Raw genomic sequence first — 17,807 nt, forward strand, 5'->3', positions numbered from 1 at the left:
TGAAGTCAGACAATTTTAATATGTTATATTTAAAATATGCATAATAGAAATACTTGATACACATACTATTCATATATATATAAAAAATACATGGCTGTATTTTTTATGGCTGTACTCTATCTAAATTGAATTTGTGAACATCAGTCTATTTTGCTTTCCCTTCTGAGGCACAAACTGGAATAGGACACTATGAGCAACGACTGAATACATTGCAGATGATTAGCAAAACTACTAGTTCAGCACTGATAAAAATTATTTGTCTCTCAGCAATTTGCTAATGAACAGAATGCAGCTCTATACAGCATCAAAACACAGAAGTGATTTGCATTGCAGAATGTGAAGTTCCTCCATTGCTCACAACAGTTTCACTCTGGAAGAAACATCCCATTATTTATTAAATCATCACATCAGTAATTTACCCCATGAGCTACATTGAGTCTATAGCTCCCGTGAAGAAGCCAGCTGTAGTTTATTCCTCACACAAGTAGCAGGAAACCATCAGCAAATCACAGCTGTTGTGTTCTGGTCATCCAGGACAAGTGACCTGATCAGCTCTTGAGTTGGCACAAAAAGTAATTTGCACCATCTGAAGATACAGCTCCTGGGTCCAAGAAGAGACAGACTTGCCACTGGAATACACAAACAATTTTGTCTGCCAACATCCTTTTTACTAATAGTCTGTGGAGTGGGCAGTTTCTCAGTCATCTGCTTGCACAGACTCTAAATTTCTTCAACAGCTGCTGATTTCACAGGAGGAAGAGGCTCTGTATTTGCTAAAACACAAGCCTCTCCTCTTGTCTCCTGGGCTGTCTTTGGGCTTCTTCCAACTAATGCAGCTAAAGCAGGTTTGTCTATCAGCATGCCTAGTCCTCTGGCACAGATTTACTCCTCTTCAGATAGTAGAGGAGCCACAGCACCTCTTCCACCCTCCCAGTCAAGGATCAGCTGGAAGATCATATGTGGAATGTCAATGTTTAGAAATTCAAGCTTTAAAGATATCTGGGAAAAAAAGCAGCAACCACTTCAAAATTTTGCTGAGGGGCTTGGGAAAGTAGGTCTAGAACCATATTTAAAATTAAATTGCAACTTACGTACAAAATTCAGGCACACTGTAAAAATTAAAGCTGCTCCAGAGATACTTTCAGTATAAATCACAGTTTCCTGACAGATTTAAAAAAAAAAAAAAAAAAAAAAAAAAGGCTTTGGCATTTGAAGCAGTTATTTGCAAAGAGTTTAATGCAGACTGATAAATGTGGAGGTTTTTTGGTGGTGTGTGTGTGATTAGTCCATCGAAACATAATGGACCACCATAATAGAATACCAAAAAGCTTATTTCATTAATACTATTTTTGAAATAATTTAAACTTCATTGTTCAGTTTTGGTGACAGATTACCTTATAGTTTTCTTTTGATGAGCCAATTATCATCTTTGAGATTACCTGTGGAGTCAACATACTGCCTTTCAAATAAATCTGTGACCATTTGTATCTACAAACTCTCATTATTTTCTGTCTAGCTTTCTTCTATTACTGCATTAACTTGGTATTACTGGTGCTGTATGTAGATTTTAGCCAACTGAAACACAATAGAAAAATCTAATTGAGAGATGCCTTGTTTCACAAGTAGTATCTTCAACAGCGTAACACTACAGAGCCACCTCTCAGTCACGGCTGTGTAGTGCTGAATCCTGATGGTGCTTGTCATCTGTTGCTGTAGCTGTTTGTATCCACAGCCAAAAATTCAACATCCTTTTGGTCTAATTCTGCTGTGACAGAATAAGCTATTGCTCCATTTGCCCAGATGTGCTGTTTGGTGCCAGTATCATTGGTGAGTGACTGCAAATGTGTTCTTTTGATTTTCTTTGCTAGTCTTGCAAAGCACAATAATGTTGAACTAAATATCATAGAAAATCCACACAGGAGGAATGATGCAGTATAGCTGCCAGTTGTGTCCACAAGCCAACCTGTAGGAAAACAAATCATTGGTTTTTAAAGGGTCACCAAATTCTGATAATTTACAAATCCTGTGATCAACAGGAACTTTATAAACTTCTGGAGTTATCACATATAAATACAATCAAACAATACGGGTTTACATCACCATCACTACTTTTACCTCCTGCGGCAGGGAGGGATTTGTCCTCAGCAGGCAGATAAGATTTTTATGGACTTTTGTCTGGAGGTCCAACCCATGAGAAAAGGCACAGCAGTCACTACCACAATACTAAATAAACATCTTTCAACTGCATGGATTTAACCGGCAGTCTTTAAATATGCTTAGAGAGCCCTGGGATTAAATATTGTGTGCATGAGATCCTCATACATAAACATCTAATGAGCTATGCCATAGGTGCATGCATCACTTAAAATAATTCCATTTTGCAATATTTTTTCTATGGAAAATCAAATTAAAAGCCTCAGAAGCAGAGATTAATAGGGAATTGATGTGAACAGCAGACAAAATATGTAAGACATATATATACACATGGATGTTTGAAAAAGATCTCTGACCTTCCACAATATTCGAAACTGTGTCAAGCTCTTTCTAAACAATAATAGGAGTACAGCTCTCATCCTTACTTTACTGTAATGGAACCGATGAGGAAAATGATGGTTAGGTATTACAGTGATGAGCTTGTGACCAAACAGTAATGAAGCTGACTCACCCACCTGCTCAAAGCAGTTTGGAGATTAAAAGGACAAGACCTCTGCACCAAAAAACCTTGGAATGAAACTCTCTTTAGGTTACAGTTTCAAAATCATGTAATTTCACAGTGAAATCTTTTGTTCCTTCACTTGCACAATTTCTGAACTACATGAAGTGGTGATGTAACAGCTCTTAGAAGTCCCATTCCATACTGGTTTGTTTTTTAAATTTCAACTTGCTCTATATAGAGAAATCACCCTATCAAGACAGGGCTTAAACAGGATCTAAAGTCTTATGAAGGTCTAGGTGTGTTATTTCTCTACCCAGGGGCTACCTCCACATTTAGTGTCCATCTGATGTCCCTCCTCTCCTTTTACATCACACCAATAGGTAAATCTGAAGTAGTGATACAATTATAGGAAAGTCATTTGTGAACTGACCTGCAACAGGTGGACTCACTAGATATGGTATGGCATGCAGAAAATACACAACACCCAGTGCTGATGATAAGGAAGAAGTTCCCACTACATCTGCCGTCACAACAGGGATCAGCGTTACATAGGCTCCATCGAAGTAGCCAAAGGTGAATGAGAAAGGCACAAGCAAGGGGAAGTTTCGGAGAACTGGCAGGAAAAGACAACAGAGACCATCCATTCCCACAGCAAAGAGGTAGCAAAAGTGCCGATGCTTCTTCAGACACCTGCAAGTTTCAAAACAGAAAAGAAAAAGACACAGCACCTCAGTTTCTACGCCCTGGCATGCAGCACTTCAGTCTCTCTCTCTTTTATATAGCTCAAATTTAAGTCCATTTTCTTACACAGACTTCAAGATGAAGAGCTCAGTACTGACAAGCCCAGGCAGAGAAAGCTGCCCACCTACAGCTGCAGAAACAACTGGTAAGCAGCAGCCCATGCTGCCTGCAGTGTTCTTTGGGTTGCTCCTAGTGAGGGGAGCCGCTCCACTGACAGGATTTTGCAGTCCTCTGAAGTTTCAATGTTCAAAGCAGTATTCCATCGGGCTTTACATCCCAGCTCAGCAAGGTGCTCCCAGTATTTGCAAAAAATATTACAGTACACCTCTCTTAGATGCCACCCTTTGCATCAGCCCTTAAACACTGGAGTTAGTGTGAGCTAAGCAAGATGACAATTCCCCTTCTCACTGCTCCACAAAACCAATTACTGATTTTTCCCACAAACTGAATAAGCACAAAGAATGTGTCCTTTAGAATAAAAAACCTTCTTAATTTAGCCAATCTCTACTGATGTTACAGTTGCTGCACACATATGTTTGGAGTGAGCAAAGCATGGTGAGTTCTTACATACTGGAAAATGTAAAACAATTTTAGGTCAGTCCTTCTGAGTATGTGTCTGACAGTGTTGGGCCAGACCCTTGACCCTTTTCCATAACTTCTGTGCCTCCCCAGCAGCACAAAAGGAACAGAAAGGCAGAGAAAGTAGGGTAAGATCTTCCAGGAAATAGGTACAGAGGATCACACTCAACATACCTCAAGCAGAGAGTTACATTTCCACTGTCAAATGCAAGAGCTTTGCACAAACACATAATTTCTTCAGGAAAAAAAGAAATTAAACCAGCAGAATTGAACAAACTCAGAAGAGACAGAAACATTAAATAGCAAGCATTTCTGAAAGTTAGATGATATGTTGGGCTTTTTTGTTGAAAACTTACACATGCTACAGAAAACCCCCATAATGTTAACTTTTATATGTATTCTATCTCACTTGCATTCAGCTTCCCACTAGCTAAAGTTTACACTTGCTTAGCCATAAGCCATTACCTTCTGTCTGTTAGCCATCCAAAGGTGATATTACCAATGATGTCTATGACACCAAGTATGGACATGAGGAAGGCTGCCTGGTGATGACTCACTCCAACGCTCAAGGCATAAGGCACTAGGTAGACAAAAAGAGGGCTACAGCCATATGCCATAAATAAAACTGACACTGCCAGCACCATGAAGCCTGGCATCAGTAAAAAGTCATATTCCTTCCATGAACAGTAGCATAAACATTCATGAGACCACACTTTGATTAAAGGTGAACAGATGGACATTCGCTTTAAGTCTCGTTTCTGTGCTTCGGGGACATAATCCTGTTCAAGAAACTCAGGAGCAGTTTTATGGTCCTCCTTAAGAGCAATAGGCCGCATCAAGGCGCCACAGACACAGAGGTTTAAAACAAAACCTCCCAGGATGAGTAAAGCTCCACGCCAGGAAAACTGCTCAATTAAGAGCTGGACCACAGGGGCCAGGATGAAGGTACCGATTCCACTTCCTGACATCGCTATTCCATATGCCAGTGCTTTTCTTTCGTTGAAATATTTGCCCACCATTGCGATGGCTGGAGAATAGCAGAGTGCAAACCCAAGTCCTAGAAGAGAAAGCACAGTGCAAATGGCTTAAGACTAAGCATGACATATGAAACACATTAAATTAAACCACATAACCTACTTTCATTAGAACAAACGAATAGGAAGCTTTTTCTGATTCTTCTTCTGATTCTTATTCTGATTCAGTGTGAAGAGAAACCAGGATGACTCCTTTGTTCCACTATCAGGGTCACCAACTTGACAAACTTAATGTATCATCTTTAATTCACAACAACAAGGCTCAGAAAGAAGTGATGGGGTTCACTTAATAACAAGAACGATCAATAAACATCAGAGAAATGGTGTGTCAGCCTGTGTTGGATGCAAGATGAGGTCGGGGCCCAGGGTCTGCACAGGTGCTTATACTGGGCACACTATCCTGATAAGGCACCACTTTGTGATCTGGTCTGTTGCAACCCTGAACATTAATGTTCAGGTCTCTGAAATGCAGTACAAAGAATCTGTCTCTGTTACTAATATTCTACAATAAACCTTTTTTAGTCAGCTAAACAAACTCCATGCAGCAGCTGCTTGGAGTCCTCATCATTTTAAATCCCTGACTACGAGTAAAGAGAGGGGAAAAGCCTCAGAAAACAAAGCCATATCCAATTTAGTAAACAAATAAGATCCATCTCTTGGACTGGGAAAAAGATTGTGATCTCTGCTGCAGAACCAGAGAGCGGATTTTAATCATCAAATGCTTGCCCTAACACTAAAACATATGTTTCTGAATCAGCTGCAGAAACGTGTTCCTGACTAGGGTTTTGGATCATGTCCATGAGAGTAAAACGGTCACCACTGCCTTTGACAGAACTTGCCAATAGAGGAAATAATCACCTGGCACTGTAACCAGCTTGCCACGTTCTCCTCAAAGGCCGCACTGTGCAGGGTAAGAGGATTAGAGGGACTCCGGGCAGTGGGTGCCCGTTCTGGTACCCCTCAGGAGGCGAGGGGAGGAGCAGGGCAGAGAGCTGGCGTTGAACCTGTGTGGGCAGCAGAGCTGGAGGAGCAGCCCTGAGCTAAACATCATCACTTGAGAGCTGTGAAAATCACACTCTATTTGGCATACACACCATTTATTTTTTAGTGAGTTGGCATGGGGGAAATAGGCCCCCAAAAAGCCAATAAATGTCCTGTGAAAAGGGGAAATGCAAAGTTTGGGGCTGAAAACATTATCATACCTTTTAGAAGGAACTCTGCTACTTACTGCCACTCCCCCATCTCACCTTTGCTTTACTCCTCAGTTTCAAGTCCTGCAGCTTTTATGGATTTAGACCTCCACCAGTTATGCTCCCACCTCCTCTCTGGGTTGGGGCACCACCTCAGCCTTTACCAACAGTTCACCTCTCCATTAATCAGTCCCCACAGACTAGAAGTTCACTGCTTGTAGAATTGGCTCTTTACAACTCCATGTACAAAGTGCAACTGCTTTTCCACCTCAGCATTCGCAGCAGTTCCCACTAAGGAAGCCTCAGTGGCATTAGCATGGTATGTGGCACAGTCCCTCGAGTTACAAGGAGCCTTTTCACTTGTTATGAACATACTTGTCAAAGATTAACATCATAATACAGGAGTGACATGCACTACAATAAGGATTTTTTTTTTTTTAAACAAATAAGCTGTTGGCAGCATGTGAACTGCAGTAATTCCACCAACTTGTTACTAAACAGCAGGGGACCAAGTACAAGGGCTTATATCACCGTGGCTACCAGGTCAGTATTAATGAGGAAGGAATGTCAGTGTGACCATGGGCACCTCTCAAGTTCCTCTGCACACCAAACACAGGAAGGTATGACAGAGCAAAGATACTTGCTATCACCATACTTGAATGCAAATGAAAGAGCTGCTACAGCAACACTACCAACCAGCAATTTGCTTGCTTTTCAACTGAAATGTAACACAGACAAAAATAAGATGCACAGCTGAGGTACCAGGTATTCCTAGTGTTCTTCTGCCCACTTACTCTTATGTTTTGATTTAAACTTTTTTTTTAATATGCAAATATTTTGGGGCAATCTAGAACTCCTGCTATAACAAACTCCTGCCAAATCACAGGAAAACAAAGGAAACCTTTTTGTGTATCACCTCCAACAGCAGTCCTTCCTGACCTACTATAATTTCAGAACTTTATCCACAGTCCTCTCTGTAACAGAAGTTTAAGAGTTGCTTTTGCAGGGTCCTCATTCAGGCTGTATGAGACTCACTGAGTGCTGAAGCCCTCAGAGGGGCAGCCAAAGCCTCTCTTTTACAATGAAGGGAACAGGTCTGAGTATCTCTATTGACCAGTGTGGTGGCAATATGATATGGAGAAGAGATCGCACCTCTGGAAAGGAAGGACCATAATTTTTAACATTCCTGTGTTGTTTTCCTGGCAGGAACAAAAGGGCTGAATGTCTCCTACCTGTAAGGACTCCTAATGATAAGTAGAGATGTTCCAGGCTGGTGGCGAATGAACTCAAAATTAGTCCAGTAGATGCAAGCAGCCCTCCTAGCATGATACCAACTTGGCAGGATACATGATTACTGATTAAACTCCCAAGTGGGGCTTCAAAGAAACAAATAAAGCTGGTAGTTAATGGCAAGTCCTCACACACAGTTCATTGCAATGGTCATAAAGCAAAAGGAAGCGGCCGGCAAGCAGGAGAAAATGGTGATCACAGCTACACAGAGTGGTCTTCCAACATCCCCCCTATCACAATGGTGTGAGCACCAAAAAAGTTCTAAAAATAACTTTTCTGAAAGTCAGGATAGAACTGAAATTCACAGTAGCTTTCTCAGCAGCCATTTTTAGTAGATCAAAATCATTACAGGACACAGCTACTCTGCAGTTTTGGGGGTCAAGAGAGACCACAGCGACAGCCCACACTGTTCATTACCCCACACTTACAACACTGAGACCTTCCCCCACCTGGATTTTGCACTTCAGCCTTCAGTAACTTCAGGCATCCTTCCCTGCTCCTCCCTGGCCTTGTGGGCTCTGCGTCAGACCCAAACAGGAGAGGTCTCACATCTTTTGGACTGTTTCCAGGCCTGCTACCCCTCTCCTGCACTTCTCCGATGTTGATGGCTTCCAGATCACACTACCTCTACCATGGTGTCATCAGCAGCCCTCTGCCTGCAATGTCAGGGCATGGTTATCCTTGTTTTGCTTTTTTTGACCAAGATATAACCTGGCTGACACAGGAGAGTTGGTATGTCTCAATCCAGCTGTGTCCCTGAGCCTTTGTAGTAATTCTCATGGATTAACCCTCTTACACAGAATTAGGGCATGGATTTTCACCTAGCTGTACAGTTTTAAAGTAAACCCATGAGAAGTTCAGTATAACTGCTGCATTGATGCATGTCATCCATAGTAACACTGAATTTTCTTTTAAGGGAAAACACTATTTGTAAACATACAAGTTTGCTAAAAGGAGGATGGGCTGTGACTTGTTCTGAAGGCAAGATGTACATCCTGTGCTAAGTCTCAAATACGATTCCAGTCAAAAGACAAAAGAAACAAGTGTTCAGTTAGTAACTCTCAAACACAACTTGTCCCTCTAGACCTCGACAAAAGTACATTTCTGAAAAATTAGATCATTTGACAAAAAGTTCTGCTGCTTTTCTGTAGTATGAAGACACTCCCTTCCTGCTCAACTATGCTGGGGAAAGCAGCTTGGATATACCATACCCCAGAGAGCCTACAGTATCTATCTTTGCCAGCTGACTTCACCAGCTTGTGAACATGCTAAAACCAGATGGAGATGAAGAAAAAGCAGCCACATGTCTTAAAAGTGTAATACACACCACAGAGCATCGTAGCACAGTCGACAATGGAGTGGATCCAAGCTGTTCTGGCATAATCCTGCCCAAAGTACGCCTGGAACTCCACAAAAAAAATGGAGATGCACCTAGGAAAGAAAACATGAACACCAATCTGTTGAACATGGGATATTTGCCTCACAGAAAACACCAGTCTCACTCTTCAGGTACGAAGAGTATCCACTTGAAGGTCCCCTCCAGCTCCCAGGAAAATCAAATCTGTAGTTTGCCTAAATCCCAATGAGATGAAGAAATTTTAAACAGTTTCTAAGGGATATTGGAAATGAAGGGCTACCTTAATGCATGATGTGTGCAAGCTGAATAATTCCAACAGTACTCTGCGTAGGGCACCTACGCTAGGGTATTCACCAGAGAAGAAACCTTGCTTTGCACTGGCAACAACTGAAACACAGATTGGTGTCCAACTATTATCGCAACAGTGGGATTAGACAATTAGGCTGATACAGAATTTAGTTCAGACAGATAACCTCCAGAGAGATTATGAACATTACAATACCACGTTTCTCACTGTGGTATCTGCTGCTAGATTTTTATAACTCATATTATTTTTCACTGAAATGAAACTGAAGTTGTAATTATCACCAGCAATTTATAGCCCACATCATGATGTTGCTTTCCTGGTACACAAAGCCCCAGTTCCCCAGTTCTTCACTGACCTGGTTGCTTGCTAGTGGCGATATTCACATCTGCACAAACTGGCAGGGCAGGGCCAGCATAGTACCTATAGAGCCAACACCACTTATAGCTATGTGTTCATGGATGCAAAAGTGCAAAGCAAATGAAAAGCAACCCCTCATGAACAGAGAATCAAAACACAGCAGGACCCCATGGACCTTCCAACAGTTTATTAAAATGCTTCCAAGAGAGGTTACTTTGCTCTGCTTAATGAATGTTACTGTTCTACCATCTCTGCAGGAGAACGGACTGAAAGGCTGCATAGTTTCATTCTAGTTTCTGGATCAGCAAGAGATCCCTTTTCTCCCTCTCTTTTTTCCTCCTGCAAATGACCATTTTCTTCAGCTTTTTTCTTGCCCATACTTCATTCTTGTGTATACTCCAGATGTGTGCCAGCCATTAGATGATTTATTGGATGTAACATTTCACACATGAAAAAGGAATCAAACCCACTAGGAAGTCTCTACTGTTACTACAGAATTGATACATCTGCATACATAAACTAACACTGTGTCAATGTTTCCATGCCCCTTTTATGCTGTTGACTCCAAAACCCTAGACTTCAGATTCCTAAACTCGGCAGCTTTATTTTAAAAGAAATATAGGATGTAGGTAGGAAACACTGTATTTACGTTATACTGACCGTCCAGCAAGACACTGTCTCAGTGTTCCTCACTTACCAGGGTGCTTATCTCTCTGCTTAATATAGCTTAAATGTTCAAGTTCACACACACCAGGCTCCTCTGTCTCCAGTCGACATCAAAGTCACTGTGGAAGCCATCTCACTCCAGATGTATACATTATGTTTATGCAAGGCAGCAGTCTATTCCTGTTCTTTCTATTTTTGAGAAGTATTTCTGAGAAAATATTTTCTGCATATTTTAGATACCAGAAGGGCACAGTGAGGGGCCTCCTCTCTAGGGCACAGACCTTCTCAGGCAGGGTGGTACCTGAAATACTTGCAGTAGGAGAAGGGGGTGTTTACAGGCTTCTCAGACTCAGGAGCCAAGCAAATCCACTGGAACTAGCAAAGATGAACATGGCTGTGGGGACAGAGGGACATAGCGGACCCAAAGAGACCCTATATGATTCCTCCCTCCCCAACCAAACCACCACAGCCTGAAATAATGCTGCCAACCCCAGGCTTTAATTCTGTAAGAAATCACGGAGAGGGTGTTGAGAGATAGAGCAGGTGTCAGAGGAGGCGAGACTAAAACCAGAGGGTTCATAATCCCTCAGCCGTCCCCACAGCCTTAGAGATTTCAGGAAACCTTTAAAAATGTAGCAAGAGAGAGGTTTGTACCTAGCCAGAATAAACCCTGCGGCTGTGGGACATCAGGGGAGATCTCAAAACCTCTTCCTAAGGAGGAAAAAAAAATAAATGGAGGGATAATACCACAAACAGGTCAGAAAGACAAGAAGCAGCCCCTTTACCTCGTCACAGCCCTGGTACAGATAGTGACAAGGAAGCAGCCGGCAACGATCATCCACCCCCAGCCTCCGTCGGGAGGGCCAGCGTGCCGGGGTGAGGCCATGGCGCAGGCTGGGGTGATTCCTCCCTCCTCCCCGCCTCAGTGGCAGGGGCCGAGTCCGGCCGGCTTGCCAAGTGCGGGCCGGGGCTGCCTGGCACATGGGTTACTGGCCATCTGAAGGGAGAGAGAGAGAAAAAAGAGGCAGAGGGGGAATCAGGGTACATCACACACACTGTAAAACTGCACGGCTGCGCTAGGACATACTGCTTTGGCTTCACTGCATAAAATTGAGGATTTTCTTTCAAATGCAGTTTATGAAAATTTGTTGGAAGCAAGAGTGCCATCAGAATTTGGCTCTGTGTCTAGTATCATTTATTTCAGGGTGATTTGCCCAGCAGTTACATCCTAGCACATGATAGCCTTTTTCCCCACAAACGTCACAGCACACACATGTAAGTCACATACTTTACTGGTACCAGTCACTTCAGCTCATTCACCTTCTATTGCCTCCCCCGGCTCACACCAGCCCCTGGCCTGAATTGTATTTTCAGCTGCAGTCTCCACTCAAAGTAGCTGTTCTTTTTTGTACACATTTTAGTGCAAAATTTTTGTTTGAGGGAATACAGTTTTCACCTTTGTATGAAAAGGGAACTTTCTCTGCAAAATCAGAGCAGATCTGATGATGAAATGACCTCCTTGTTCTCACAAGCCAAACCCTAGATGAAGGCTGTAATCAGGCAGGACACAGCAACTTTTATTTTCTGAGCACGGACAATTCACTGAAGGTTAGGGCTAGTCCATCCCCCTCTTCCATCCACTTAAATCAAAGCAGTGTCTGCATCCAGGCCATAACATGGGCTCTAAATGCACTGAGTGCTGCAGGAGACACTGCAGGAGACCAAATGACACCTACTGGACCCTAGATGAATAACTGAGTCCTGTGTGTTGGAGTAGCTTTGCTAATGCTGTGGGTATCACCAGCAGCATGGGACCAAGAGCCTTTAGTCCCTTCTGCATCAGTGGGTGCATGGCAGGGCTTGACTGAGGGACCTGAGACACCCCGTTTTGCTCAGTGCAGGAACACATAGCGCTGGCTGTCAGTGCTGGGTTTCAGACCATGTTTTTGCCATCACAGCAGGCACTTAGCCCCTGGATGAATCAAAGATTTACATAAGACATAAGCAAACTATTTGGGATGTCTTTCAGTTTTGCTTGGAGAGAAACCTCAAATAGCTTCTACATCACCTAATATGACAGATGCTGAATATGCAACATTCCCACTGACAAGAACCACAGGCTTCCCTGGAAGTGTTACCGGTTACAGCACATAAGAGGGCTGCAGAGCTACTCAAAAGTGCAACTCAAGAAAGAAGCTACATGGCTAATAATGTGCCTTCTCAGTCCCTGAATCTTCTCAGTCAGGTGATGCTCAAGGCTTGGCTCTGCAGAGCCCAGAGCTCCCTGACTTAAACCAGCAAGGCACCACAGAGGCAACCCTAAACATTGTCATGGGTAAACCTTTCAGAGGTATTCATCAGCTGCCTCTCCTGAGATATCAGGAGGTGCATCTCAAAACCATTACAAAATTATTTCAAGAAAACATATACACATTGCCAAAATTAAAGGTGAACGAAGTAGGAGACAACAGGAATGACAAAACAAAAACCACAAGATATTAAAAGCTTAGCTGAATTCCTACTAGGCTGTAAATAATATGCCGTAACAACACTGTACAAGAGAAACAGTGGACTCTTTTTAAAAAGGTTTGGTAGTCTTCTGATTTAAAAAGGATAAGAAGCATTATCCTAATCTACCTGCTTGACTTTCAAAGCCCAAGAATTGCAGCTGATCACACAGGGCACGATCAAGCCCTATATACTAAGACAACTCAGCCCATAAATGTTAAAACAGAAAAACCAAGTGCAATTTTCAAAGATGGGGTGAAGTCCAAAAGCCAGCAGCTGTGCTGTCATATGAGGCACCTGAACTGCCACAAGAAGTGAACAGCGAAGAGAACTGTTCATAAACTCACAACAAAATGTGTGCTTGTCAACACTTTTGAGGAGTGATTTAAGGTAACCATGTCTGAAACAACATCCTTGAAAAATATCCATGAATAAAAATATCCACAAAAGATGCCAAAACTATATTATACCACCATCCAGTTACACCAGCTAAAAAAGCTACCATTAAATATCTGTTCCAGGTCTTTGTGTATTCCTCAAGTACCATTTATTTTTGCCTCTGTGCTAGTCAGCCTGTTAGCTGTCACACATTTTACTTTAGGCCAAAAATGCTGTGTACTATTTGGAAATAAAAATTACTATCCTATTTTCTCTCTTTGTATAATAGGCTTTGATAGTATTTTTAAGTAAATATTTGTATAAAGCTGTCTAATGATTCAGAGCCCAAAGCAATACCCACGATGAGCATTAGAACATGTACTAATTCTGTCTTTATTATTCTCTTCTCCACCATTGTCATGAACATCTGTTTCATCATAAGCTAAATTGTATTATAAAGTCTGTGTTATTCTCTGTTTATATGGAGTCTAGCACAATGTGGATCCTCACTGCAGCATGAAATACTATTACAATATAAGCCATACTAATGAACTAGAAGACAGCTCAGGTATGGTAAAAAGAAAATCTCTAATGACGTCTTTTCTTGTCACTTCTATGGCTCTTTGGAGAGATACACAGTGCTCTGCTCTGTCTGAATGTATAAATGCTTCACTGTGTAAAGAATAGGCCACATCTCAAATGGGACATCTGAGATAGCTACAGTTTGGATTATATACCAATGGTCATAGCAGCTTACAAAGATCAAAGAATAATTCATGGCTGGGGTTACAAAAGTTTTTGTAAGTAGCCTCCAAACCTGGTATCTCATGCATAGAGGCTTCTAAGTGAGTCTAAAGGGTCTCAGCTGGATGCATTCCTACTGCTGATTAGAAAAACCACACAAAGCAAATGAGATCCAAATGAGTTTATGATTTCAAACCTCATCTTCAAGGTATTCAATTGCTAGGACTTACCTACATTAAAGGTCAATGAAAGCTCTGGAATGGAGACCAGGACAGTTTGCCTTTTCTGACATAGCTTTCTAGAACACAGCAAAAAATGCCAACGCAGTTGATAGAGCTTTCTGAGCAGCCTCTGCAGGTGCCCACATGACCCCAGGGACATCACTGGCCACTTCACAAGCCTTGTGACATTTTGCTTGAAGTGTAAAGTTCATTTTTTGACCTTACCTATTTGCTTCAGGACAAACATACAGCAGTGCCAGTGTGTACCCACACCCTCATTCCCTCCCCGCTATGTTCTGAAACAAACTCTTGGACACAAACACAAACAAATTGAGGAAAAAAGGCACAACAGATTGGCTAACAAATAAGTAAAGTAAGAAAGCAGGCATGTAGGCAAGTACAGAACTCTTCACAAAACCTATGAGGGCGGCTCAACACGCCTGCTGTCAAAAATTAGTTAGAGGATGCCGGGCACATGATACAGAAGACACATCCCTGGACTTTCCACTTCTGTATTTGCCCTCCAGCATGCACTGCTAATTTGTGAGCAGATCATACATCTCATGTGTTGATTCCATTCAGATGGCAGACAATTTTGCAGGGTCTATGTTACATTTTGAGTACTGCCGTGAACTAATGACTGATTCTTTATTTTTAACTAATAAGGCCAATTATACATCCCTTTCTGTATAACTCCAAGCAACAACAGCCTTATTAAATATGTGCAAATATTGGATCAACATGTTATATGATGGCTAAGGCAATGATTACACAATCCTTCATGTTGGATCAGTGAATGATTAGATCATCAAGCAGTACAATTTGATGCAAACCACCACCACATCCTTGTCTGCTTAGATGGAAAACAAAATTCAACACTTCTGTGGCTGTCTGCATCTAACCTAGCCACAAAAAAGCTGATAGCCAATCCAGCATGAAGCCAGAGTGGCACAAATTGATTATACCCTGATTTGTCAATAAAGTCTCCCATTACACTATCCTGTCAAATTCACTTGAACAGGCAGAGCAAGTACCAGTGCTTTGCACCATGTGGCCAACACATTTTGCATCTAACACCAAGGACCTCAGAGGTGGATTTATTGTATTATTGCAAGTGTAATATGTTACATTCAAATGCCTGGATGACTGAATAGCCCATAAGAAGCCATGACAGTCACCTGAGTTAACAGGGCACTGATAAAGTTCAGATTATTTTGGTCAAGGATTTCCTGGCAATTACAAGTAATGCAGTTAGCTGGAGTTTGCATAAGCACTTGATACGTCACAGAGGGATCCTGAGCAATTCAGATCTACCTCTGCAGCACTTCTGCAGAGTGTTGGCAAGGCAGGGCTTCTTATTTTGGATCTGAGAGGTATCTTTCACTGCCCCTTCTGGAGGGATGATTTCATTTCCAGTTCTGATTATTAAGGGTGGAGAAGGAAGTTCCAGGAATGCCAGAAGGGATAACAGCAACTGTTCAATAAGCAGAAATACAGATACAATTTTTCAGAGGAGTCAACAATCTCCACATACAGGGCCCTAACTAATTTTAATGCACAAACAGCAATAGCTGGGTGGCATGACCTCAGCCTAGATCTCTGGCCCATCTTTCCAGGCAAGCTTCAGACTGGGCCTGAGACTCTAGTTTGCATTTTAGCTCTATGTTAATGTACTTGGGGAGAATTTGATGACATATCGGGCTACGCAAACATAGATTAGGTATTTGGTTACATGATCACTTGCTGTTATTTTCACAGAACCCTGCCTGCCAATGTACACAAAAACGGCAAACATTTAATGAAGTTACAAGCAACTGAAAACCACCATATTATAAGAAATGCCTCACCAACACAGAAATAGGCCACCCAGTCTTCCCATAGCAGGACTGGTGCAAATCTCATCTCCTTGACTTCACACTCACTTCAAGGAGTACTGTGCCTTTCATAGCCACTGAACTAATAGGCAAGTTAAATAATTACCTTTCTTGTTGCTGCACATGTCTAATAAACACTTATTATGTCAACCTGGCAATTTTATTCTGAGGTTGGAAAACTTCAGTTGCTTACACCCTGGTGCTGTTTTCTAATTATCCATATCATGGATCATACAGATTGTGGACTCTGCGAATGAAGTCAAACAGGCAGAAAGCACATACTTTGTTTGAGCAACCATGTCCTCCCCTTCCCAGCTCTACCTTGGTTTGCTCTCATGTTGTATCTTTTTCTTAATCTTTCTGGTGCAGGATAAGACTCTTACTGCGTATCTGCTCCACCTGTAAGGCCTGATCCCCACTGGCAGTGCTGGTAGCTATTATAACACATCACAGATGTGCATAAAAGTTCCTGCTGCTTGAGATGGCTACAGGAAAGCAGGGTTAAAAGAAAAGCTCATGAAAGAGCTCTGCACTTTGCAACCTTTGCTAGATAATTTTCACTCAAGCATTAAGTAAATGTGCTTTTCCTTGAGTTCAAAGAAGAGGTAAGTACGGTGAAGGTGGCAACAAATTCTGCTGATCCCTAAGAAAGCCTTAGTTACCCAGCGTGCACTGGGTCACAGCTCACTAAACAGTGACTCTTTTCTCCAAGTTAATACATTAGGTTTAATTTGGCAGGATAAATAACCTATCAATTACTTCAGCAGCTGTTTTCGAGAACCCTGGAAAGAAAACAACTGCTTCTGAGAGCATCTCCCTTACTCAGTCTGCTCAGCCAGCAGAAAGGAGTGGGTGAGGTTACTAAAAAGGCATTACTATAACCTTGCACCTCATCATGAGGTCCCTTTTGCCAGGGAAAGGAGCACAGAAATCCACGGCAGCCTAGCAACTGGCCGGCACAGCGACAGGAGCCACTGACCTTTTAAAACACAGCACACAGACAGCAAAGCACTCGCTGCCCCCTCTGCCTGCTCCTCCTTCCACTTCTTTAAAGAAATCGATTCAATAATGCTATCACAACAGTGTGAAGTGAAGAGGCGAAGCATCTGCATCACGAAGGACAGAGGAATAGCAGGTACAGTCACGCTGGCCTGCCCAGGGACCAAGGGATTCCTTTTTTCCTACCTTGTTCAGCTGCTCCACTTAACAGCATTGAAATTTTTTCAGCTGCTCCATTTACAGCATTGTACGGTTACGGTCATGCATGTTCCATCAAACATGTATTTTTTTCCCTGAAAAAAGAATGCTACTGATTGACTGTTAGTCAACAACCACGCTGTTGGGGGCAGGGGGAATGGTACCATCACTGTATCCATGTTATTGCCTTTTTTCCTCTTCCAGCAAATAAGTGAGAATAGCCAAAAATGGGTTACAAAAAAATATCGGGAAACTTTTTGGGGAGGAAACGATCAATCCCTGCTGTCCAATAACTGCAATTACACAAGACAACTCCTATGACAATGTTTTGAAATTTTTGTTGAGGGGTTGCTGATGACATTATTTTATTCTCTCAACATAGAGATGTGTCAGAATTTTCTGGTGCTTGCTATTTTTCTAATAACTCTACATTTTTCAATATTTTTACATTTTCCTAATTTTTAACACATGGTGGGTAGGCAATGGTTGTGGAAGGTTTTTTTTGTTTGTTTACAATTACTTATATGTTTATTGATTTATAATTAAATTACATTTATCTGCTACTTTTGAGTTTTATAACATATCATTAATGATGACTAAACATTTTGTCAACCACTTCTCATTTATGGTTAAGCTTAAGTATGTGATAGTCCAATCATTTTCTGAGTCATCCCTATCTGTTCAAGGATCTGTGCACTTCTCTGGATC

At 41.9% G+C, this 17,807-nt stretch overlaps 1 protein-coding gene across 1 annotated transcript in view; it reads right to left on the reverse strand.

Annotated features, from left to right (window-relative positions):
- The window catches only part of SLC16A12 (solute carrier family 16 member 12), a 31,017-nt gene continuing 13,210 nt past the window's right edge, over positions 1 to 17,807 (reverse strand). The window contains exons 2-7 of the mRNA XM_074830897.1: positions 10,963 to 11,174; positions 8,818 to 8,921; positions 7,433 to 7,576; positions 4,442 to 5,033; positions 3,087 to 3,346; positions 1 to 1,963 (exon numbers count right to left, since the gene is read on the reverse strand). Of these exons, the coding sequence (XP_074686998.1) occupies positions 1,701 to 1,963; positions 3,087 to 3,346; positions 4,442 to 5,033; positions 7,433 to 7,576; positions 8,818 to 8,921; positions 10,963 to 11,063 (1,464 nt within the window). The 5' untranslated portion in view covers positions 11,064 to 11,174 and the 3' untranslated portion in view covers positions 1 to 1,700. The remainder of the gene's footprint in view (positions 1,964 to 3,086; positions 3,347 to 4,441; positions 5,034 to 7,432; positions 7,577 to 8,817; positions 8,922 to 10,962; positions 11,175 to 17,807) is intronic.

Source organism: Strix aluco, chromosome 7 (genome assembly GCF_031877795.1).
Source record: "Strix aluco isolate bStrAlu1 chromosome 7, bStrAlu1.hap1, whole genome shotgun sequence".
Classification (NCBI taxonomy): Eukaryota; Metazoa; Chordata; class Aves; order Strigiformes; family Strigidae; genus Strix; species Strix aluco.